The 26555-nt window shown below is 41.8% G+C and overlaps 1 protein-coding gene across 10 annotated transcripts in view; it reads left to right on the top strand.

The window, feature by feature from the left end:
- The window catches only part of CTPS2 (CTP synthase 2), a 153152-nt gene that overhangs the window by 37559 nt on the left and 89038 nt on the right, over positions 1-26555 (top strand). For all 10 annotated transcript variants that reach the window (XM_039490157.1, XM_039490129.1, XM_039490109.1 and 7 more), the window contains 5 exons: positions 4086-4166; positions 8330-8481; positions 15676-15808; positions 24897-24985; positions 26141-26235. In XM_039490157.1, the coding sequence (XP_039346091.1) occupies positions 4086-4166; positions 8330-8481; positions 15676-15808; positions 24897-24985; positions 26141-26235 (550 nt within the window). The remainder of the gene's footprint in view (positions 1-4085; positions 4167-8329; positions 8482-15675; positions 15809-24896; positions 24986-26140; positions 26236-26555) is intronic.

The raw sequence follows: 26555 nt of genomic DNA, 5'->3' as shown, positions 1-26555 counted from the left end.
TGGTGGTTCATTATAAAAATATTAATATTTGTATATATGGGGGAATCAGTTGTCCATACTAACTATAACAAATTTTAAAATTATATTTCATAAATCACCTGAATGGTTTAAATGCAGTAAGACTGAATACTGTTTGTTAAAAAAAATTAAAATACTGACTATTTTCTGAAACAAAGGAAGAAATGTAAGATGCAAAAAACCAAAAACAAACCAACCCCAAAGAAAACACACACTGGCAAATTCCAAAATTTAAGAGTAATTTTTTAAAACAACAGTTGAGACTAAGTCATAGTGAATTCACCTCTACGTATAATAAACAAACACATTAGCGTTATCAAGAATAAAAAAAGCCCCCTATATAATTATCACCCAGCAACCCTAATACTTACTCAAAATAAATACTGTTCTGTCATTAGGAAACTCGAAAAATAAACAGTATGATACAGTTTTGAAAAGGAAACAATTCTCTTCATACACTTTAATGATCCACATCAGTAAGCCTGTAATGCAAGGCTATCTACTTAATTTTATCATACATTCATAACATTACATAATTTTCCTATTAAGCTACATACACATTACTATCAAGAAAAAAGCAATTATAGGCACTGTACCAGGATTTTTTACTGTTAATGGATAAATATATTAACCAATATTTACCATTTAAAAATATCTATTCAAAGAAAATATTTAGCTACTGAAATCAAGCTAACAAAAATACGTAAGTCAAATGTACAAATAAAAGAAGTCAAACAATCCATAGATTGGCATTACGGTTGTTTCATTGTGGTGCATTGTCTGCCATCTGATAATGATAATATCTATAGTTATATGTAGGTTAGGTAAGATTTATTACCTTAGCTACTCATTTCTTTGCTTTATTTCAGTTTTCACTATTTAAAAAAAAAGTGCCTATATTTTCACTGTAGGCTGTCTTAACAACCATTAGAATTCAGTTATCAAAATCCCTTCATTGTAACTGCAACATCCTCAGTTTTGTAAAGGACATGATAGGTAACCACACTGTTGTGACTTAGTAACCTTAACTGTTTTTTTGATGCAAAGTTTTAACTCGTACCCAATATTTTAAGATTTAGGGCCTAAATTTCAAACTCTGTGGCATGTAATTAACTTCAGACACAAAATGGGTACCCGATTTCTGGAGACAGTTAAAGTAATTGCCTGTGCTTTATTTTGAAAATTAGACTTTTAAAAACTGTTAATTTTTGAGTGTGGAATGAAAGGAAAACAGATTAATGTAGTCACTTTCCCATATCCCATACGCTGAGTTTAGGCGTAAGAGCAATATTTTTCCTACTATCTGTAGCTGTTGACCACTCAAACAGAGGGAGTAGTCTTCTTTTTCTAAGCTAAAGAGCTTTGAAAAATATCTGTTTGCATGCACAATGTCTATACATCCAAGAGACTCTCTCATGACAGCTTGAAAAATTATATCTTTTCTGGTTGCCAATGCTGCCTCCTTGAATTATATAGTTCCTACTGTGCACCTGTATTTTATTGTTTTGGGAAATATAAACCAGCAGTTGTTACTATAGTTTTTTATTTCCTGCTATTGCTGATGCATTTAACTTTTATGACTCCATTAGCAATAATTTTACCGCAGCATGCAGACAACCCTCAACTCCTAGTGTCACCCACTTTGAAGCTGCGTGTTGAGAATTGTAGACTTCTCTGTAATGTCTTGAACACACATTGTCATAGTTGATAAGCCTTTTTCCAAGACAGTAGTCAATTTTTAAGTGTAACTGGATATTCACCCACATTTAGGTAAAGGGAATTTAAAAATTACTTGCATAATTCTTCTTTAATGATTAGAACTTGCACTAGTTCTTTCTTTATGGTTTGCATTACATTTTTCCATACTGGAGTACCTATTTTGAGGGTAGGGGAAATAAAATTTAGTTGGCATGCATTCTTTTACTTAGCAAAGTGATCAAGGAGTAAGAGCAAGTTTACTGAACAAAAAAGCTTTAAAAAATATAATCAGCACTTGCACACAAACAAATCAGAAACAGGTGGGAAAGGCATTCTGTGTTTGTACAGTGGCTGACATCATGGAGACTAGGGCTCCTACATGCTATTGTAACATAAATAATAACTGAGAAATTAATCACTTAGCATCTGTCCTGGAAAAAAAATTCCTTGTTGGTAAAAATTGCAAATATTTCCACAAATTCCCAAATGTCCTGCTTTCAGCACAAAGGATTCACAGATATAAATACATCAGAAAAAGGGAATTGGAAAGTTAGAAAAGAAAAGAAACTCCTCTCTTTGGTCTATCGATCCTCTCTTCCAGGGACACAGAGCAGCTCCCAGGTCCACTGGGCAGCAGTCAGGTGAATGACAAACAAACCAAAAGGTACTGTTCAGGTACTTGAAAGATAAAGAAAGTCATGTAAATAAACAAAAGATAACTGAAAAAAACACAACAAACTTGGTGATAATGTATCTTTTGACTCTCTTTATTCTTTGCTCTTTGGTGTGTTACTTAAATGGTACCTGAAGAGTAAATGAGTAAAGCATGAAAGAATAAAGAGTAGGGTCAGGAAGAAGTGGGGAATTGAGGAGGAGGGGAGAGAGGTAGCGTTGCAAGCAGAGGAAGCAATGGAAATATAAAAAGTAGACAACAGGAAAGTAGGTGAATAAAGGTATAGCTATGTTGGTGGAGATCTGATGTAGCTATCTCTTGTTAAATGGTATTGTGACGGGTTGGATCACAGAAACCCCCTTGGGAACTGTCAACTGATGTGCCAAGACTACTTCTGCCCCCGCTTTCCTGCCCTGGCAGCTTAGGACTTCAGTGACCTGCCTGGTTTGAGCCAGACCCGCTAGCCTGCTGCAAACCCAGACCTAGGTCTGAACCACATCCCCTAACAGCTGTAGGCTTAACTGAAAGCAACTTACAGAAGTGTTCCTGCCTTTAACACTCAGATGTCCAACTCCCAATGGGGTCCAAACCCCAAATAAATCCATTTTACCCTGTATAAAGCTTATACAAGGTAAACTCATAAATTGTTTGCCCTCTATAACACTGAGAGAGAGAGATGCACAGCTGTTTGCCCTTCCCCCCCAGGTATTAATACATACTCTGGGTTAATTAATAAGTAAAAAGTGATTTTATTAAATACAGAAAGTAGGATTTAAGTGGCTCCAAGTAGTAACAGACAGAACAAAGTGAATTACCAAGTGAAATAAAATAAAAAATGCAAATCTAAGCCTAATACAGTAATACAACTGAGTACAGATAAAATCTCACCCTGAGAGATGTTTCAATAAGTCTCTTTCACAGATTGGACACCTTCCTAGTCTGGGCACAATCCTTTCCCCTGGTACAGCCCTTGTTCCAGCTCAGGTGGTAGCTAGGGTATTCCTCATGATGGCTGCCCCTTTTGTTCTGTTCCACCCATTTATATATCTTTTACATAAGGTGGGAATCCTTTATCTCTCTCTGGGTTCCCACCCCCTCCTCCTCAGTGAAAAAGCACCAGGTTAAAGATGGATTTCAGTTCAGGTGACATGATCACACGTCACTGTAAGACTTCGTTACCCACTTGCCAGCACACAGGTATACAAGGAGACTTACAAGTAAAAACAGAGCCATCTGCAGACAATTGTCCTGGTTAATGGGAGTCATCAAGATTCCAAACCACCATTAATAGCCAAATTTTGCATAATTACAATAGGCCCTTAGATTTATATTTCATATTTTCAGATACAAGAGTGATACGTTTATACAAATAGGATGACCACACTCAGTAGATTATAAGCTTTGTAATGATACCTTACAAGAGTCCTTTTGCATGAAGCATATTCCAGTTACATTATATTTAAACTCATTAACATATTTTCATAAAATCATATGGAGTGCAACGTCACAGATATTTATGTGAGTTATGATATATTGTAGAACTCCCAGGAAAAAATTATTTGTCCAGGCTGTTGTTTCTTGAGAGGTCAATCTTTTCTATGATTAATGTTGAAGAGCTTCCATTTACTTAGAGTTTTTTCCTATCTTATTTTTCCACACTTCTTATTTATGATTTATATATGATGTATTTTGACAGATAGTCTGCAGAAGTACAAAGCCTATAGAAATGGCTGTGAAGGAAAAGATTTCCATGTTTTGCCATGTGGAACCTGAACAGGTTTGTACTTTCAGACTTCATCTCTTTTTTTCTCAAACTATACAATTATGATTTTTCTAGTTCTGTACACCTTAAATATCTGAATGTATTTCTGTTTTTAATCTCCAAGAAATACTTGTTTCAATAATCCACTGATTTTTAAATTGCAAGCAATTATATGATGAAATATAAAATAGTCAATATATAAAATATAAACTACTCAAAAGTACTGGATATTGTTTACATGTTAATATTGGTATGTCAAATAGCCTTTAATAATTTGGTCACACTTATTACAAAGGATCCAATTATAGATTGTTTATAAAGGGTTAAGAATTAATACATTTTGAATACGTTTAATCAGTTGTTATAAATTGTTAGAACAATACTTCAGAAGGTTGCTTGAAACCATGGTTTATAATAATAATGATGCATCTATAACAATGTATAGCATCCTCTTTATGTCTCTAATGGGTGTATAACATTTACATTAGTTATTAATCCTCCGTAAACTTTTTATAACAGCACTATTAACAGTGACTAAATTGTCAATGGCTCTTCAATACACCAAAATGAACATGCAAATACTATCCAATATTAAAGCTTTTACATGTTAACAAGCATAATAGATTCATATATGGCTCGTGTAGACACCACAATTCTTCTCTGAGTGTGTCAGTGTGACTCACTGGTAGGTGTGCATGCTCTTGATGCATATGAGACTGGAGTTTGTTTGAATAGCAGTGTTGGTCGGAGCCATGTATGTGCCCAGTGCTGCCTCATGAGAGCATAAGGGCCAGAGTGGCCAGAACCCTCCCTTGGTTCCTGCTTACCACTCATGGCCCAGACTTCTGCTCCAGAGGGGAGGGAGTCAGCTGAGGCTCGTTACTAGACGCCTTGATTCTTCAATGGCCTTGAGGACGTCTATATGCCTTTCTGCCGATTCCTCTGATTCCCAGGGGAATATCCAAGATTAGCTGTGACCAGGCTGCGATCATCCCGATAGCCTCTTACTGGATGAGACAGTTCTGGTGTCAGATCTATTGTAGATGTTCGAAGTGGCGTCTTAGCCAGCTCCTAACCTACCCACACATATCATCTTAGAACCCAGGTCAGATACTGCACCCAGACTCACAGTCATAGCACCTGATAGCTTGGTGGTCGGCTGGTTGAGCACTACTTGCAGAGACTGCCCCCTATGATTCAAGAAATTCTCAGACAGAACTGGAAACTTTCCACCATGAAGACTTATGTCCCAAAATGGAAAAGATTTTCTGTGTGGGAAGCCCAAAACAATATGGACCCAATTGAGGACCTGGCACTGAAGATTCTCAACTATATGTTGCTCCTGAAGCATGCAGCACAAGCGTTTTACACTCTCAGGTTTCACCTTGCAGCCATATTGGTGTGCCATAATCTGGTACAGTCATACTCTAACTTCTCTCATCTGACAGTACTGAAATTCCTCCAGGGCCTCCTTGATACTTAAGCTCTGGTTAGACACCAACGACTATGTGGGACCTCAACATTATCCACCTAAAAACTTATGGAGCCTCCTTTTAAAACACTGTTGGATTGCTCATTACACCACCTACCATCAAGATGGAGTCTCTGGTGGCCATCCCTCAGTGCAGAGGGTCAGTGAGTTCTAAGCTCTCAGTGCTGGACTGCCTTTCACATCCTTCCATAGCAATAAAGTGGTGTTGAAATCACACCCCAAGTTCATCCCTAAAGGAGTCTTAGAATTTCACCTGAACCAGTTAGTCACCCTACCAGTCTTCTTCTCCAAGCCACATTCGACTCTGGGAGAAAAGAAGCTGTATACTAGGATGTATCCAGGGCTTTGCTCAGTGACCTTAACAGGACCAAGCCTTTCAGTCTGATTTCTGGCCCATCAAAAGGTCAAGCCATCTTGTCACAGAGACTCTCTAAGTGGATCACAAAGTGCATTTCCACCTGCTATCAGATGGCTGATGAGTCTCTCCCTCCCAACTTCAAGACACACTTCACTCAGGCAAAGGCAGCAAGTGTCCAGCACCTCTTTCAGTCTCTGAGATCTGCCAGGCTGCAGCCTGAAGCAACCCACTGACTTTTGTTTAAATATTATATCCTTGACATGGCAGCCAGATCCCAACTTTGGGAGAAGAGTGCTTCAATTGCTGTTTAACTGATGCAGCTGAAACGTCTCACTCCTACCGTCCAGAGAGGTTACTGCTTGCCGGTCACCTACAGTGGGATCCACGCTGACACATAGTCACAGGAGAAAGAATGGTTATTTACCCTACAGTAACAGTGGTTCTTTGAGATGTCATCAATGTGGATGCCATGACCTGCCCTCCATCCCTTTTTTTTGGAGTCCCTGGCTAATACGAGCTTTGAATTGTGAGGGAACTGAGGAGGGTTGCAGTTGCCCCAACCTTTGGGTCCTTGTATGGGTGCACAAGAAAGCACAGAGTGCAGGCACAGCCCTGAAGGACACAGCTAGTCAAAAAACTCTGCTATCCCATGCATGAGACACATGCCCTCTTACAGTGGCATCCACACTGACTACAACATCTTGAAGAACTGCCGTTACTATGGGGTAAGTAGCCATTCCTTATCAAACAGATCTCCATACATGACATCAAGAGAGGGCATATAGATTCATACTCAGGACTTCAGATTCCACAATTTCCTGCAGGCTAAATGTAGTGAGCTTAATTATTGACAGTTGGGTCACACTTTATATTGAGGTGTCAAGGTGTCATCCCCACTCTGAACTTTAGGGTACAGATGTGGGGACCTGCATGAGATAAACCCTAAGCTTATTTAGCAGCTTAAATCTAGTAGCTGCCACCACCAAATGGTTTAAACAAATGTTTATGGGAGAGTCATTTGGAAACTTTGTCTTCCCCCCAAAATATTTCTCCAGTCTTTATCCCCCTTTTCCTGGCAGGTTTGAGGCTGATTCACCTCCCATCAATTCCTGGTGAGCCCAGATCCAAAAAACTCTTGGATCTGAAAACAAGGAAAAATCAATCAGGTTCTTAAAAGAAGACTTTTAATTAAAGAAAAGGGTGAAAGGAATATCTCTGTGAGATTAGCATGCAAGCTACTCTCACAGACAACAAATTCAAAACAGAGGATGTCCCTCTGGGCAAAAACCTTAGTTACACAAAGACATCCAATTTGATTCTCCTTCTTTTGCAAAACTAAGTCACAAAAGAAAATAAACATAATCTAATACATTCCTTCTCTAAACACTTACTACTTTTAAGAAATGTTAGATAGCTGATTCCTGGATCCTTCACTCCAGCACAAACTTTTTTGAACAGACAAAAGACTGATTTCCCTCCTCCCTCTTTGAAAACATCTTGTCCCCCCATTGGTTCCTCTGGTCAGGTGTCAGCTAGGCTATGTGAACTTCTTAACCCTTTACAGAGGAATTAACCCTTTAAAAGAGGAATTAACCCTGGACTGTCTGTTTATGACATGAGGGTACATTTATAAATATATTTTTGAATTGGTACATCTGCCATTTGATTGCAGAATATAGTGTGGTTAAGAAAACCCTCCATTATTGGAAACACCATTAACTCTTTAGGCCCCCAGGAGAGAGCTTTTCTTTGCAAATAGGAAGCAGGCTCCATTCATGTTCTTTCTTCAGGCAATAAATATACTACAATGTTTGTTTGTTTTGTTAAAAAGGAAAACCAGCTTAATCTCTGTGACTTCTTGTCAGATCTTTGTATTAATATTTTAAAACACACAAATATGTTTACATCCAGATTCTGCAAACAAACGTGAGCAGCAACATTGACCTCAATGGCGCTACTCCCATGTATGTTCATAGGACTGAGGCCTGTGTCACAGTGAAGCATTTTCTTCAGCACCTAGCACAGTCCTAGTCCATGATTAGGCCTCTGAGGTGTTATGGTAATACAAATAATAATAATAATACATAGCTTGTCCACTATGTTGAGGGAATCCTCATCTTTATACTTTAAATAGCTTTTCTTTACAGATAAGTGATTGAGAGGGACATTAAACATCGATTATGTTGCTTTATCTAATTTTAGTATATTGGCAAAGTATATGTATTGAATTACATTTGTTCTGTAGGTATGAATTTCCTTAGCTTTTACATTTCGTATGCAAGTATTTAGAAAACCAATTTTTGTTCATAATCACAATTTATTTACTAGGTGATATTTATCCATGATGTTTCTTCCACTTACCGAGTGCCAATCCTGTTGGAAGAACAAGGCATTATTAAATATTTTAAACAGAGATTAAACCTACCTATTGATGACCAACCAAGTGATCTTCTTTTCAAATGGAAGAAAATGGCAGACAGGTATTGTAACTCCTATTATGTTTTCTCAAAGTTTTAAAATCATTATGAATATAAGACTCTGGGTCAGATCCTTAATTGGCATAAAGTGATATAGTTTCACTGTAGTCAGTGTAGCAACGCTGACTTATGCCTGTAGAAGCTATGGCCCTCTGTGTTTAAAAATGTGTATTTTTTTTATTTTATCTTATTTTTAGAAAAGAAACATTTGTTAGAATTAGGGCTGTCAAGCAATTAAAACATTAATCACAATTAATCGCACGATTAAAAAAATTAATTGCGATTAATTGTACGATTAATTGCACTATTAAACAATAGTAGAATACCGTTTATTTAAATATTTTGGATGCTTTCTACATTTTAAAATATATTGATTTCAATTACAACACAGAATAAAAAGTTTACAGTGCTCACTTTATATTTATTTTTGATACAAGTATTTGCACTGTAAAAAACCAAAAGAAATAGTATTTTTCAGTTCACCTAATACAAGTACTGTAGTGCAATCTCTTTATCATGCAAGTTGAACTTACACATTTAGAATCATGTAAAAAAACCACTGCATTCATAAATAAAACAATGTAAACTTTGCATGTCCTGAAAGTCCACGCAGTCCTACTTCTTGTTCAGCCAGTCGTTCAGACAAACAAGTTTGTTTACATTTGCAGGAGATAATGCTGCCCACTTCTTCTTTATAATGTCACCTGAAAGTAAGAACAGGCATTCTCATCGTACTGTTGTAACTGGCATAGCAAGATATTTACGTGCCATATGCGCTAAAGATACATATGTCCCCTCATGCTTCAACCACCATTCCAGGGAACGTGCGTCCATGCAGATGACAGGTTCTGCTCGATAACGATCCAAAGCAGTGCAGACTGATGCATGTTCATTTTCATTATCTGAGTCAGATACCACCAACAGAAGGTTGGTTTTCTTTTTTGGTGGTTCAGGTTCTGTAGTTTCCGCATCAGAGTGTTGCTCTTTTAAGACTTCTGAAAGCATACTCCAAACCTCATCCCTCTCAGATTTTGGAAGGCACTTCAGATTCTTAAACCTTGGGTCAAGTGCTGTAGCTATCTTTAGAAATCTCACATTGGTACCTTCTTTGTGTTTTGTCAAATCTGCAGTGAAAGTGTTCTTAAAATGAACAACATGTGCTGGGTCGTCATCTGAGACTGCTATAATATGAAATATATGGCAGAATATGGGTTTAAACACAGCAAGAGACATACCATTCTCCCCCAAGGAGTTCAGTCACAAATTTAATTGACACATTATTTTTTTAATGAGCATCAAACATGGAAACATGTCCTCTGGAATGGTGGCTGAAGCATGAAGAGGCATACAAATGTTTAGTATATCTGGCATGTAAATACCTTGCAATGCCGGCTACAAAAGTGCTGTGCAAATGCCTGTTCTCACTTTCTGGTCACATTGTAAATAAGAAGAGGGCTGCATTATCTCCCATAAATGTAAACAAACTTGTTTGTCTTAGCAATTGGCTGAACAAGAAGTAGGACTGAGTGTACTTGTAGGCTCTAAAGTTTTACATTGTTTTGTTTTTGAGTGCAGTTATGTAACAAAAAAATCTACATTTGTAAATTGCACTTTCAGGACAAAGAGATTGCACTACAGTATTTTATGAGGTGAATTGAAATATACTATTTCTTTTGTTTATCATTTTTACAGTGCAGATATCTATAATAAAAAATAATCTGCACTTTGATTTCAATTACAACACAGAATACAATATATATTACTCCTGAGGGAATTGTGGGCAGAATTTTAATTTTTTTGGTGCAGAGTGTTTTAAAATTTTGCAAAATTCTGCAAATTTTATTTGTCAAATAAATGTGGAGGCTCCAGTGTGGCCAGGCCACTGGCTGCACAGAGGTGGGAGATCACTGTGCAGCTCCCCGCTCCTGGAACACAGACTCCGTGGTGAGGCTGCACCCAACCCTGACACAGCGCAAGGACCGGACCTGCTCCAGAGACACCCCAGAGCCCTGCCCGTCCATGCCAGGTGCACCAGGTGTGGGCTGGCAGGCTCAGCAAGGCAGGATCCAAGTGTGGAGGGGCTTAGTGTGGGGGGAATCCAGGTGTGGGTTGAGAGGGTTCTGGGTGCTGGCAGCTCAGTGGGGGATCTGGGTGCAGGGGGAACTGGATGCACAGGGGCTTGTTGGGGGGTTCTGGGTGCAATGATAATGGGACACCTGGTGAAGGTGGTTGGGGCTCAGTGGGCGGGGAGGGTCTGAGTGTGGGTGAGGATAGAGCTTAGCAGAGGGGTCTGGGTGTGGGGGGTCCAAATGCTGGGGGAGTGGGGCTCAGTGGGGTTGAGATCCAAGTGCATCTGATTGGGGCTTGGTAGATGGGGATCTGGGTGCGGGTTGCTCATTGGGATTGTCCAGGTGCAGGGGGAGTGGGGCTCATTGGGGGGGGTTCTGGATGTGGGGGGATCTGGGGCTTGGTGGGGGGGTCTGGGTATGAGGGGATCTGGATGCATGGGGGTTGTACGGATGACAGAGTAGCTCCCTGTTCAATGATCCCACCCCCTGCAGCTGAGGAGCAATGGGTGCAGGGGGGGGGGAGATGGAGAGTTTGCAGAGCTTCCTACAGCTGGGGGAGAAATCTGGGAGTGGGTCTGACTCAGCCCCGGATGCCATGGGAAGAGGAAGTCCCATCCTCCCAAGCCCAGCCAGGATAAGCAGCTGAGCCCGGTGCAGGGTAGGAGCAACCAGCCACGTCTTCCCCAGTCCTGCCTCAACCCCACAGTGATATACCTCTCTGCCGGCTTCCCTGGGCACTCGAAACATACTGCTGGGAAGGGTCTCATGACCGCTTTTGTGGCTTCCCTTTGCTTCCCACTCAGAAAGTCATTTTTCTGCAGGGAAACAAAGAAATCTGCGGGGGACATAAATTCTGTGCATGTGCAGTGGCACATAATTCTTCGAGTGATTGCTCATGTGTATTCCGCAATACGTGTGCGTGCTTGCCACATGCACCGGTGTCAGAAGTTTTTCCCCTAGCAGTACCTGTACGGGAGCGCTCCTAGCGACCCCTAGAGTGGCGACTCCATGGCGCAGTATAAGCTGTGCGCTCCCCCGACCTCAGTTCCTTCTTGTCACCAGTGAACGTGCTTTGGAACTGCTCTGCTCCAGCTTTGCTGTAGCTCGTCCCCAGAACTCTTCGTTCAGTGTATGGTACCTGTAGTTAGTAGTTTGACTAGTTTTAGTTTAGTTTAGTTAGTGTGCCCAGGTGGGGGCATGCCCTGGGCCCCAGGTTTTAAGTCCGCACGCGGACTGTTTATGCTGTTTAGGTGAAACCCATCTCAGTGATTGCTGCAAGATTTGCAAGTTGTTCAAGCCTCGGACTGAGAGAGAGAGACATTAGGCTCCGTGCCATCCTGATGGAGTCGGCGTTGACCCCGACTCTGGCATGCCGCTCCGAGTCGGCACCAGGTACTGCGGTGTCAGTGCGTGGTGACCCCCTGACACCATCTACCAGTCGGCACTGCTCCCCATCTGCGGGGCATGTCAAGAAGGCTTAGAAGAGGCCTTTGCCGCTGCAGCACCGGAGCAAGACTGGGGGAGAGGCTAGACCCATGTTGGGCAGTCCTCGGTCCCCATTGGCCTCTAGGCTTCCGACTCAGGTCAAGCAGAGTAGCCCGGCCCATTCGGAGCAGGTTTCCCCTGATGTCCAGGTGCTCTCCACGCCAGAGGCCCTGCAAGCAGCCTGGGATGTTATGTCCATGCTGGTACCAGGAGCACCACCAATGTTGGCCCTGCACTTCAGAGGCAAGCCGCCACTGGGATCTCCACAGGCACCCCCGACTCGGTACCGGTCACTGGTTCCCAACACCGTTCGTTGCTCACCGACCGTCCCTTGCGTTGGTGTCCTCGAGGAGCGGACACCGGCAGGACTGAGGCGGATAATGCCGAAGGTCCTCGTCTCAGAGGGGCTATTGTAGCCAGTCGCAACACGAACGTCGATGCCGTTCCCGTTTGTCGTCTCAGTCCAGGACCCTGCCATGGCACCGCTCCCGCAGCCCTGGGTGTCAATCGCCGTCGCTTTGCTGTTGCGGATCCACTCCCCAGAGCCGATTGCAGAGCAGCTGCTACCAGCGGTGCCATTCTGCCACATCAGGGTCATGGTCTCATAGGTCAGCACCGTTCCCGCTGCCGCCGCTCCTCCCAGTCCAGGAACAGCGGCAGGTATATCAGCCCAGCCTCCCTTCGTAGTTGTCCATCGATGGGTCAGGCCAGCGAAACCGAACCGTTCCGCCGGTGCCACAGCACAGTTGTACCAGTGGGCACTGTGGCCCCTGATGCAGCCCCCAGTGGGGCCTCGCTCGGTGGCCAGAGCCTCGGAACAGCCGTCGGCCCCCCTCTCCCAGCCTCCGAGGAAGGAGTCGGTGGGACGTGCAGCTTTGGCGCTGTGCCTGGAGAGTGACCAGGTGGTGGATCCTCCAATGCCAGTGGACACGCAAAGTACCTCGCCTGCCTCCTCGCCCTCCCCTGAGGAGGCAATTACAGCCCCTCCTTCCTGCAGAGGACTCTAAAGTCCGCCAGGAGCTATTGAAAAGGGTGGCATCAAGCCTCAGTCTTCATGCAGAGGAGGTGGAGGAGCCCTCGGACTCCCTTTTTAACGTCCTGTCCACCTCGGTACTGGGCAGGGTGGCCTTGCCACTCCACGAAGGGGTGGCACAAATTTCAAATACCTTGTGGCAAACCCCAGCCTCATCAGCCCCCATCGCTAAGAGAGTGGAATGTGAGTATTTTGTGCCCACCAAGGACATGAATACCTATACACCCTCCCTGCTCCTAACTCCCTGGTGGTTGAGTCGGTCAACCCCAGGGAGCGGCAGGGCCAACCAGCCCCCACTCCAAAAAATAAAGATTCAAGGGGGATGGATTCATTTGAGAGAAAAATGTATTTGTCCTCAAGCTTCCAGTTATGGTTGGCGAACCATCAGGCTCTCCTGGGCCGGCCTGAATTCAATCTATGGGGCTTTCTGCCCAAGTTTGAGGACTCCCTCCAGGAGCATGACAGGAAGGAGTTCAAAGCTCTAGTGGAGGAGGGTGTAGCACTGCCAGGGCAACCCTGCAGACAGTGTTGTATGTGGGCGGATCACTTGAGCAGGGACTTCTCCTCTCAGCATTAGTGGCCTCTTCACCCAGAGGTGGTGCATAGACTTTTCCAAGAGTGGGGAACTCCCCAGGTGGACCTGTTCGTGGCTTGGCAGAACTGTTGCTGTTCCCGCTTTTGTGGGGGCACTCAGACGGGGCGCTATCTCTGAGGCCTTCCTCCTGTCCTGGTCAGGCCAGTTTCTCTAGGCCTTCTCCCTGTTCCTGCTGATTGTCAAGGTCCTGGAAAAGATAAAGACGGACAGGGCCTGGGTCTTCCTGATTGCCCAGGCAGCATTGATGTGGAACCCTCACGAGCCTGGCGGCACTGTCCCGCCCAGACCTGCTCTCCCAGGACTAGGACCACCTCCTCCACCCCAATGTAGCGGCACTCTATCTTACGCGTGGCTGCTCAATGGTTAGGCTGGGAGGAAAGGATGTGCTCGGAAGGGGTTCTGCGTGTCCTCTTGGAAAGCAGGCAACCCTCCATGCGCCGAGCCTACTAGGCAAAGTGGTCTCGGTTTTTGTGGTGGGCAGCTGAGCGGGGCGTTTCCCCCGTGGCTGCCCCAATCCAGCTCATCTTGAACTACCTCCTTCACCTTAGAGCCCAGGGCCTGGCACCCTCGTCCATCAAGGTGCACTTGGTGGCCATATTGGTCTTCTACCCACCGGTGCAGGGGCACATGGTATTCTCCCATGCTATGTCTGGCAGAGTCCTTAAGGGATTGGATCGTCTCTTCCCGTATGTTAGGCCTCCAGTCCTGCAGTGGGGCCTGAACTTGGTGCTGGCCTGGCTGATGTTTGAGACACTAGCTACGTGCTCCTGGTTGCACCTTTCATGGAAGGTGAGCTTCCTGGTGGCAATCATGTCAAGTAGGCGGGTCTCAGGGCCCTGACTTCCGAGCCCTCATACACGGTGTTCCATAAGGACAAGGTCCAGCTCCGGCCACATCCTTCGTTCCTCCGAAAGGTGGTCTCCACCTACCACATGGGTCAGGACATTTTCCTGCCGGTCCTCTGCCCCAAGCTCCATGCGTCCAGCGAGGAGCACCACCTCTACAAGCTGGATGTGAGATGGGTCTGGCTTTTTACCTGGAGCGGATTAAGCCATTCAGGAGCCTTCTCGGCTGTTCATCACCTTGGCCGAACATATGAGGGGTCGGCTGATCTCCACTCAGCGGCTCTCAAACTGGATCACCTGCAACTGGATCACCTGTTACGACCTGGCGGGAATCCCTCCACCATCAATTGTGAGGGCACATTCGACTAGGGCACAAGCCTCGTCTGCTGCCTTTTTTGCCCATGTCCCCATTCAGGACATTTGCAGGGCTGCCACATGGTCTTCAGTTCACACATTCACCTCACATTATGTGATCGTCTCCCAGACCAGGGAGGACGCCGGGTTCGGCAGGGCTGTGCTCCATCCTGAGAATTTATGAACTCCTACCCACCTCCAATCACTTGGAATCACCTATTGTGGAATACACATGAGCAATCACTCGAAGAACAAAAGATAGTTGCCTTTTCCGTAACTGGTGTTCTTTGAGATGTGTTGCTCATGTCTATTCCACATCCCACCCTCCTTCCCCTCTGTCAGAGTTATCTGGCAAGAAGGAACTGAGGATGGGAGGAGCACGCAGTGTCCCTTATACCACGCCATGGAGGTGCCACTCCAGGGATTGCTGGGGGTGCTCCCCCCTACGGGTGCTAGGGGAAAAACTTCTGGCACCGGTGCACATGGTGAGCATGCATGCATGTGCATGCTCCACTATTCCTATTGTGGAATAGACATGAGCAACACATCTCGAAGAACACCCGTTACGGAAAAGGTAACTGTCTTTTCCCCCAGGAGTAAGATATGAAAATGTAGAAAAACATTCAAAATATTTAATAAATTTCAGTTGTTATTCTGTTGTTTCAAAGTGTGATTAAAAACTGCGATTAATTACAATTTATTTTTTAATTGCGATTAATTTTTTGAGTTAATCGTGTGAGTTAACTGTGATTAATCAACAGCCCTAGTTAGAATGCATAGTATGAGCATAATAATTAGAAACCTTGCTTTTGTCAGATATGAAAGGTTGCTGAAGATATGCTCCATAGCTCTGGTTGGCAAGTATACGAAACTAAGTGACTGCTACGCATCTGTTTTCAAGGCCTTGGAACATTCAGCTTTGGCAATAAATCACAAACTGAATTTAATGGTAAGGCTCAATCTCTTTCAGTTTCAGGAATGCTTTAACGTTAGCTTCCATCACTTAGGCAAATGTAATATTAAAGTGTATCTTAATTAGGACTTACATATACAGGTGTACTCAAAATGACTGGATATGGTTTTTTTTAAGAAGTATGAGAGATTTCGTTTTTATTTTATTTTAGACTAAATGCATCTAAAAGTGTCACTGCAAAAATGGCCCCAATTGGATTTGCTTTACAAACAAAGGACATTCATCTGCAAGTGCTGACTACCAAAGGAAGAGCTTGTTGATTTTAATAAGACTACATGCAGCATCAAGCATTACCCTTTGTAGTAAGCATTTGCAGTTTGCTCAAAAGTGGAAAAACATTCCACTCTTTGAAAAAATTCAGAATGACCTTGGCAAATTGGAGAATTAGCCTGAAACCAACATTATGAAGTTCAATAAAGATAAATGCAAAGTACTACATTTTAGAAAGGAAAAATCAAATGCACAAATAAAAAATGGGGATAACTACTGCTGAAAAGGATCTGGGGGTTATAGTGGATCACAAATTGAATGTGAGCCAACAATATGACGTAGCTGCAGAAAAAGCTAATACTGACAGGAATTTCATATGTAAGACACGGGAGGTAACTGTCCTGCTCTACTGGTGAGGCCTCAGCTGGAGTAGTACATCCGTTTCTGGGCATCGCACTTTAAGAAAGATGTAGGCATATTGGAAAGAGTCCAGAGGAGAGCAACAAAAATGATTAAAGGTTTTGAAAAACCTGACCTATGAGGAAAGGTTAAAAAAACTCAGCACATTTAGTCTTGAGAAAAGAAGACTGAGGTGGGAGCTGATAACAGGCTTCAAATATGTTAAGAGTTGTTATAAAGAGGAAGAGGATCAGTTGTTCTTTGAGTGTTTGCTCATGTCCATTCCATGTTAGGTGTGTGTGCACCGTTGCTGGAGATATTTCCCTCAGTGATATCCATTGGGCTGGCTCTAGTGCCCCCTGGAGCCATGCACTTATATGCTGGTATAAGGGGTGCCGGCGGCCCCATGGCCTCCCAGTTCCTTCTTACCACGTATGATCGTTGCTGGAACATCTCCTCTTGCTTCGGAAAGGCGTTCTTCTCCATGGTTCTATTCTGTTTTATAGTTTGTTAGTCTTAAGTATAGTTATAGTGCAGGGGTAGGCAACCTATGGCACGCGTGCCGAAGGCGACATGCGGGCTGATTTTCAGTGGCACTCTCACTGCCTGCGTCCTGGCCACTGGTCCGGGGCACTCTGCATTTTAATTTAATTTTAAATGAAGCTTCTTAAACATTTTAAAAACCTTATTTAAACTATTGTTGTATGTAAAGTAGTTATATATTATAGACTTACAGAAGGAGACCTTCCAAAAACTTTAAAATGTATGACTGGCACGCAAAACTTTAAATTAGAGTGAATAAATGAAGACTCGGCACACCATTTCTGAAAGGTTGCTGACCCCTGTTATAGTGTATATATTGTAAATAGTGTTAGGTAGATAGAACCAACTTTCCTTATCGTCAAGGGGCTCTCTTCACCCACGGGGCTGGGCGTGTGTTGGTCCCTATGCTTCAAACCTTGTGCCTCCTGTGGCAAGCCTATGCCCATGAGCAACCCACACTTCAGTTCTCTGAAGTGTTTGGGAGAATCTCACGTGAGAGACCAGTGTCAAATTTGTCAGGACTTTAAATCCCAGTGTGAGTGGCTGGACTAGATGACCTCTTGAAGTCCCTCCCAGCTCTACATTTCAATAATTCTATGATAAATAGAACTTGAATTTCTTTTAACATTTAGGGCAAGATTCTGATACCCTTACATTGAGTAATACCTTACTCCATGAGTAACCCTATTTATATCAATAGGATTATACATGGAGCAAGGTGCTACTCGGTGTGAATTTATCAGAATTTGCCCTCCCTTTTTTTTAACGTACTTTAAAGGAAGTGGTCAATTTAAGGAACATTTCAGAAACTAACTTGTTCTTACTTTTTAAATTGGGAAGCTGGAGTAATCTTCACAGTGTGATACCAACTATTTTTATAGTGAAACTTTCTGCTTTTGTTGCCAAGTTTCACCTCTAGAGATAGCAACGTCTGGCTTGGGAAGGTGGTGTGGAGAAGTATGTTAATATTAGTTTATGAATACAGATGAAATTTTAACAGCCTGTGATTTAGCAAAACACTAAGAATCTGAGTTTGCAGAGAAAAATACAGTATTGGAAATGACACACTGCTGTAGTACATGGTCTCTAAGTGATCTCAGATAAATTGGTGAGAACAGGCAATCCTGGGCTAGATTGTACCTGATTCTTGTGTGGCTTGGAGGGTGCAAAGAGTATTTCTCCCCCTCTTGAATCACAGTCCCTGTGCTCTCTCTAGTGCTGTCAGGAGCATAAGCTCTTCCAGAGGAGGTGGAGAGAGGATGAGGTACAGGCATGTCTCCATTACTCCTCACTGGCCCCTGGAGCAGGCCAAATGTTCTTCTTAAAGTTAAGCACGTGCATAAGTACTGTCCTGAATAGAGCCAAAGTCTAGTCTCAGATGTATAATGATAAAAGCAAGAGTTTTGAGTTTGTTCAGCAACCTACTATAAATTAACTGCGCCACATTGAAATTATAACACTGAAATAATGTTTTAGCCGAAATGTATTGAATACTTATTCATTTATTAATGACCATCTTTTATAGCTTGGTAAATATAAAGTGAAAAATCAGAGGCCTTTTACACACCCCTGAGTGACAGACTAGCCTGTCTCCCAACATCTGTGAGAGTGAGGGAATGACTCTCAATTGAGTCTGATTAGTTCTGTCCTTAAACACTGGAGTAGGGAAGGTCAAATGGTTTCTAGAACTCTTTAGATAGAGTCCAAATCCTTTCGCTCCTTCACTGGGATTTGGCACCTCTATCCCCTACTTAGTGAGTGAGGTTCAGTTTAGGGTGACCCCTCAATCAGGGCAGGCTAAGCACAGTTCTGCTGTCCTTTACTCGTACAATAAAGACAGCAACATTTCATTACCCCTGCACTCAATTAAAGTTTATTAGAGAATATTTGAAAATAAACGATACAAAGTGTTTGAAGCATCAGTTATCGTGTCATTGGGGGTAACATACAGGTTGTAGGGGGATATTAGCGTTTTGGTATTGGACAGCATATACCAGGGATAGAATGACCCTCGCATGGCAAAGTTAAGGTCTGTCGCACTCGATCTTACCCAAAAGACCAAAGTGATTTGTAACCCAACACCAGCCAAAAGTGATTGTTTTGGCAAAGCAGTCCCATTATGTGGCACACCTAGGCGGAGTAGGTGTATCTATAAAAACATGGTCTGTTTCTGAAGTCTTTTCCCCCAGCTCAACACTAGATGCCAGGGGAGAGCTCATTCAGACCCTGCTTATATTTTTATTTGTATTTTATTGTGGCTGAGAGAGGTGCTCATCTACTACAGTTATGGGCTAAATAGAAATACATAGCTAGATAGACAGAACTTGCCTATATTGTTATTGTCCCTATACAATTTGTTCTTAGAATTTAAATCTGTATATTGACTACTGCAGATGTATAATCCTTTTTTTAAAAAAAACAAAAAACCTTCAGTAAATTTTTTCTTCAACAAACCAAATTTTGGAGGAAAAATGGCTTGTGCATTACCGCATCTGCATTACCCAGTTTACAGATACTAAATTCACCCCTCTAATTAAAAAAAAAAAGCATATATATAGGGGCCTAATCTTCGTTATGGAACACATGCCAATGCTCATTTGAGAACACAGCTGTTTTTGAGCTGCAGAATTACGAAACAGCATCCCAAACAGGTAAACATTTTTTGCACTCCCTATTTAAATGACCACAAATTGATTTTCTTGGAAATTTGCACTTTGTTGGAAGCCTGATAAGTAACATGTCTGTCAGGAGCAAATTGAACAGCAGAGCTAAACATTTGGAGTAAAGCAGGATGATAATAGTGGTGCTAGAAGATTTTATCTAATCTCATCCATCTATCTTCTGATGTGACATCATCACCATGATATTAGAGCATCCTTTCAATAGTAAATAACAATAGTAGATGTCACTATATAACAACCTTCACCTCTTAAAATAAGTCTGCATTCCGCATTGAGTTCCCCATTTCAGGTAGATCCCTCTACTCTTTTCAGGAAGAATTCCCCCTCTCACCAGGTTCCATAGATTCTAAGCCCAGAAGGGACCACTGTGATCATCTAGTTTGACCTCCTGTATAAAACAGGCCTTTGGACTTCCCTGAATTAGTTCCTGTTTAAATGAGAGCATCTCTCAGAAAAACATCCAATCCTGATTTTAAAATTGCCTGTGATGGAGAATCCATCACAGCCCTTGGCAAATTATTTCAATGGTTAATTACCCTCCTATTAAAAATGTGCACCTTATTTCCTGTCTGAATTTGTCTAGCTTCATATTCCAGCCATTGGATCTTATTATAATCTTGTCTGCTAGTTGAAGAGCCCTCTGTCAAATTTCTGTTCTTCGTGTAGGTACTTAAATTGTTATCAAATCACCTAGAGGCGATCCCAGCAATTATAGGCCAGTAAACCTAACTTCAGTACCAGGCAAACTGGTTGAAACTATAGTAAAGAACAGAATTATCAGACACATAGCTGAATATGATTTGTTGGGGAAGAGTCAACATGGGTTTTGTAAAGGGAAATCGTGCCTCACCAACCTACTAGAATTCTAAGAGGGGGTCAACAAGCATGTGGACAAAGGGGATCCAGTGGATATAGTGTACTTAGATTTTCAGAAAGCCTTTGACAAGGTCCCTCACCAAAGGCTCTTAAGCAAATTAAGCTGTCATGGGATAAGAGGGAAAGTCCTCCTATGGATCTGTAAGTGGTTAAAAGGAAGGAAACATAGGATAGGATTAAATGGTCAGTTTTCAGAATGGAGAAAGGTAAATAGTGGTGTCCTCCAGGGGGTCTGTACTGGGATTAGTCCTATTCAACATATTCATAAATGATCTGGAAAAAGGGGGTAAGTAGCGAGGTGGCAAAATTTGCAGATGATACAAAATTACTCAATATAGTTAAGTCGCAGGCAGACTGCGAAGAGTTACAAAGGGATCTCACAAAACTGGGTGATTGGACAACAAAATGGCAGATGAAAGTCAGTGTTGATAAATGAAAAGTAATGCACGTTGGAGAACATAATCTCAACTATACATATAAAATGATGAGGTCTAAATTAGCTGTTACCACTCAAGAAAGCGATCTTGGAGTCATTGTGGAAAACATCTACTCAATATGCTGTAGCAGTCAAAAAAGTGAACAGAATCTTGGGAATCATTAGGAAAGGGATAGATAAGACAGAAAATATCATATTGCCTCTGGTATGCCCACATCTTGAATACTGTGTGAAGATGTGGTCATTCCATCTCAAAAAAGATATATTGGAATTGGAAAACATACAGAAAAGAGCAACAAAAATGATTAGGGGTATGTAGCAGCTTTTATATGAGGAGAGATTAATAAGACTGGGACTTTTCAGCTTGGAAAAGAGGCCACTAAGGGTGGATATGATAGATAAAATCATGACTGGTGTGGAGAAAGTAAATAAGGAATTGTTATTTGCTCCTTCCGATAACACAAGAAGTAGGGGTCACCAAAAGAAATTAATTGGCAGCAGGTTTAAAAAGGAAGTATTTCTTCACACAACACATTGTCAACCTGTGGAACTCTGTCAGAGGATGTTGTGAAGGCTAAAAGTATAACAGGATTCAAAAAAGAACTGGATAAATTCATGGAGGATAGGTCCATCAATGGCTATTAACCAGGATGGGCAGGGATGGTGTCCCTCCCCTCTGTAATTGCCAGAAGCTGGGAATGGGCGACGGGATGGATCACTTGATAATTATCTGGTTCATTCCCTTTGGGGCACCTGGCACTGGCCATTGTCAGAAGACAGGATACTGGGCTAAGTGGACCTTTGGTCTGACTCAGTATGGCAGTTCTTATGTTCTTAATTTTCTCCCTGTTAAGGTTTATAAATTGAGCTCCTTAAGTCTATCACTATCCCAGAACATTGTCCACCTTTCTCCTCACAACAGGCAAGACACCACTCTTAAATACTGATAACAACAGTGCCCATTTCTTTTCATCAGTAGATCTCAGAGTACTTGACAAAGAAGGTCAGTATCATCATCCCCATTTTACAGACAGGGAAACCAAGGCACGGAGAGGTGAAATCACCCTAGGTCATCCAGCAGACTAATAGTAGAGCCAGGAATAGAACCTATGTTTTCTGAGCTCTAGTCCAGTGCGCTGTCCACTAGTCTATGCTGACACATTCTAATTTCTGGCACCTACTTTGGTACAATAAAAGTAGGGATTATGATGAAGTCTCTTCAGAGAGAAGGTGATCAGCAGATCTATCAGAAATAAGAAAACCCTTTTAAAAAAATTGTGCCCAGCCAGGCAAAAAAAAAAAGGCCTTCTTCCACCTATTAGAACCAAGAATAGAACCCTGAACTCCTGACTTTAACTGCTCTAGCTCCCACACAGTGTTTTCCAAGGGTACCCAGCATAATCAAACCAGCTGTTTTAGTACAAGAAGCCAGTAATTACTCTCGGTCAAAATTATAAGTAGGGCACTGTAATTTGCCTGAGATCCACATCTGTTTGTTATTTGCCCATCAGTACCGTTCCTGGGCTGCCAATCTAAGTGTTGCTGCTGCTTTGGAACCCCTGCTGGAATATGCGTATGTGAATTATAGAGTCGGGGGCATCAGAGCAGTTGCACCATATAGACCCTTCATCTGGGTCAATTGACAAGGAATGGTATATGGCATTAGGACTGAGGTACATTAATTGATATATGCTCTGCCTTTATTTTCTCATTTTATTGAGTGGAGCAGTACCCCAGTAGTGAAGGCTCCAATGACTTGGTCTTATCTGACAGCAGTTGCCTTAAGACACCTCCCTGCTACTCTGCTCTTCAGATTAATTCGGGAGAGGCTGAGCAAGCAGCCGTAGTGAGAGACAACATTCTGATAGACACCATAGAGATAAGAAATTCCATCTCTGAAGCAGACTGCACAGCTTGCTCTACTTTGGTTCCAGAGTTTTGCTGCAACGATGCAAGAAACATTTATCATTATTTAAGTGTTATCATCATCATGCCAGATATAGCTTTGCTCCCCAAGTTGTTTTTCTTCCTGGAAAGTTCTTCAGACTCTTTGTGTGCACTTGTGTTCAGTTGCTGCGGGCACTGTCCCTTCTGCCAAAAGACCCTGAAAACGATGGGGCAAATAATGTTAGCGCCCTTACTAACTATGAAAGCACTGTCTGCTTAGTGATAGGTAAAATCTGAGACACGAGTGAGTCTGTATAAATAATTTCTCTCCCAGTTGAGACACTGAGATTTGAATCCTATTTCATTTGCATCGAGAGAAATCCTCCTCCCCCATGTAAAGAGCCAGCGCAAGGTCTACACACCACTTAATTCCTATTTTGATGGTTTAATTGGTGCTCAAAATCTTGTACTGGCTTCCTGCATAGGGGTGAATTGTATTTATCTATTATTTAAACAAGCCCTGTTCACCTTCAACAAAGATGACCAAGGTCCCAGTCCTTCCAAACACGTTTAACTTTACATGCACAAGGAGCCTTACAGTGGTTCACTGGAGCTACTTGCATGTATAAAGTTAAGCATGCATGTAGGTCGGCCAAAGCAGTCACGTAGGTTGCCCAAGGTAGGCCAAAATCAGTGACAAAGCTTCCCCAGAGCCAATTCCACTTTCAGAGCTCTTGCGAAACACCTGTGTTCCAGGCTTTTTGCCAGCAGCTCCTCAGTCTAATCCTGTGTTCTGAAGCAGTCCTTTAATGTAACATAGTGATACCTAATTTATAATACATCATTTGCATATTTGAATGATGAAACCTATAATGTTCAAGTAGTTATAAATGTGCTGACTTGGTGTATTTGACAGTGAAAGCAGAACTAATTTTAAATGTACCATTAGCTAGCTTCTCTTTTCAACCATGTAAATCAATAAAAAGCATATTATTTGTGCATAATAAAAATATGCAGTTATATTCGCTACTGTATCTTTTGGAAAAGAAGAAAATGTTGGATAGAAGGTAATTCTCATACCTCAAAATTACCAATCAAACAAACCTCAAACAATCTTGTCATTCACCAGTGGTATGTTTTTTCATAGATAAAGAGAAAATGTGTAATATCAGAGTGGGTGATTTTTATTTTAGATTAAAGAAAATAGCAAAGAACAAACAAACATTATGGGCCAGATCCTCAGAGGGTGTAAATTGGTGTATTATTAATTATTATTTCTATAAATAATTGAAATTGGGACCCCCATGGTGCTAGGCACTATATATACATACAGAATAGACAATCTTTACCCTGAAGAATTTAAATATACTTTTTTATGGAGGGGGAAATTGAGACACAGATTAGGTGATTTTCCCAAGGTCACAGAAGAAGTCTGTGGCAGAGCCAGGAACTGAACCAAGCTCTTTTGAGTCCCAGTCCAATGCCATAACTACCCCACTATCTTCTTTTCTCTTTTGACTTCAGTGGAGCCACATTCATTTACATCAACTGAGGATCTGGTCTAGAATGTGTGTGTGACTCAATCTGGAATAGTTGCTATCTTGAACTAATTCAGAGGGAGGAAAGTACATAGAAGAGAGACTTACAGTTAGAAAGCTACACACACCATAACAATAGACATAGCCCTACAAAGAATTCCTTATGGGCTGACCTCTGCACCTAAACAGAGGTCCAGGGGTGCTGGAATAATTTTTATAGTAGAGGTGCTGATGATGGAAACCATGTATTTGGTGTTTGTTGTTACTATTTCAAGCCTGGGGGTATGGCAGCACCCCTAGTTCTGGCACCGCTGCAGGGGTCCTTGCAGGGTTGGATCTTTAGCTAGTATTTTTTATATGCAGATTTATTGTGAGAATCATTGAAAAGTCGTGCAGACTTTTTTTATGCTATAAATGTTTGTTGTACAGTATAACATTATATTGCTTTTTCTGTGGAATGAAATACTGTTTTGTCATATATTTTTCTTTCTTAGTATATAGATTCAATAGAGCTTGAGCATTCTACAGAAGTTGAGAACCCAGTGAAATACCACCAGGCATGGCAAAAATTATGCAAAGCAGAGTAGGTGCCATCAAGTATTCTCTATACAAAGTAGAAGACTTTAATGATTTGTTGTTTTGTTTAATATAATTTTTTTCCTAACTGATTTTTCCAGTGTCTTGTATAATTTCAATATCCAATACCATCTTATCTTTCTTCTCATTAACTCAGTACTTTGCAATGCAAAAGCCATCGTTGGAAAAGATTTTAGATTTTATGTAAAAATATCACACTAATTCTAAAGTGCATCTCAAATGGCAAATCATATATTACTAAAAAGATTTTGAACCATTCACTATATCAGGTAGACTTGTTTAGGAATTTGTTTTTGTTGCTGACAGGAAGAAATAGCTTCATGATGGTTTGTGACGAGAATGATTTATACTGAAGGAAAGAGCAAGTTAAAAAATATTGGGCCATACTTCAACCTCTGTTCTGGCCTCTTTGGGTGGGATTTTTAAATGTGCCTGCGTGCTTAGGTACATTTAAAGAGTTAGGCATTTTCAAAAATTCTACCCTTTCTGATGTGACTAAAGGATCAGTAGTTTATTTTTGTCATCAAACATCATAGTAAAAAGTGAGTAAGTAAATGTTGTGCCTGGGCTACTAAATATTCATGACATTTTTGTAAGGTTGTTTCTATAAGCATCAATCCGCTTTGTAAAATTATTAAACTGTGAGTTGCCCCATTGAGATCAATACAAGTTTTGCGATTGATGTCACTGGGACCAGCAATTCCCCCTGTATAACTAAAGGGAACATTTTACTTCATCCACTACCAAAAGGCATCTCTTTAGTATTATTCAACAGCTATTGTAAAGGCACCAGAAATACCATCCAACAAGTTTAGGGTGAAGAAGAATTATGGAGCTTATTAAAGAAATAGGAATTTCACTGGAGAGGATGTAATTACTTTATTTGAATTTGGCTAGAACACTGACGCAGATGTTCCAAAACTTGAAATAAGTCCAATGGATTTTTCATGTTGATGAGGTGCATTTCTCATTAAAGATCACCCAGAATTGGCACCTTGAATTATACAAAATGTGGTGCCACTTAACACCACATTTATTTAATTTTAACCTGACAAGTCTATCCTTTAAGTGACACACGGAGACTTTCTTTTTTTGTCCTTATTTTACATCCCAATCATTTTATGTATGGATTTTATTACAGTGGCATTTTGGTCCCAGGCGGGTTTGGATTTAGGGGAACAGAAGGCAAACTCCAAGCAATCTCTTGGGCAAGAACAAAGAAAAAACCTTTTCTTGGTAAGATCTTTCAACTAAGGAAATATTACTGTGTGTTGAAGATATGTAGAAAAAGGTGGTTAATTTTTATAAAACTATAGTAGCTGTTAAAATAGGATCTAAAATCTATCTGGCAAAGTTGCATGCACCTCATTAAAATGTAAGTGGTTTCTGACTCGAGTCAGCATTCAAGTTCTATGTTAGAGGTGCTGACTCTATTATTTGTTGTTTGTTTTGCAATATCACCTAAGAGCCTGTGATGGGTTTGGCACCGCCACGCCCCTTTGTGGCAGAGGAGGGATGGGTGCCAGGGCCTCGCCTCTCGAATTTACCAGCCTGCC

This window comes from Mauremys reevesii, linkage group 1, assembly GCF_016161935.1.
Source record: "Mauremys reevesii isolate NIE-2019 linkage group 1, ASM1616193v1, whole genome shotgun sequence".
In the NCBI taxonomy this organism is placed as follows: Eukaryota; Metazoa; Chordata; order Testudines; family Geoemydidae; genus Mauremys; species Mauremys reevesii.
Note: the sequence above shows the minus strand (reverse complement) of the source record. Positions and strands in the feature narration are given on the sequence as shown.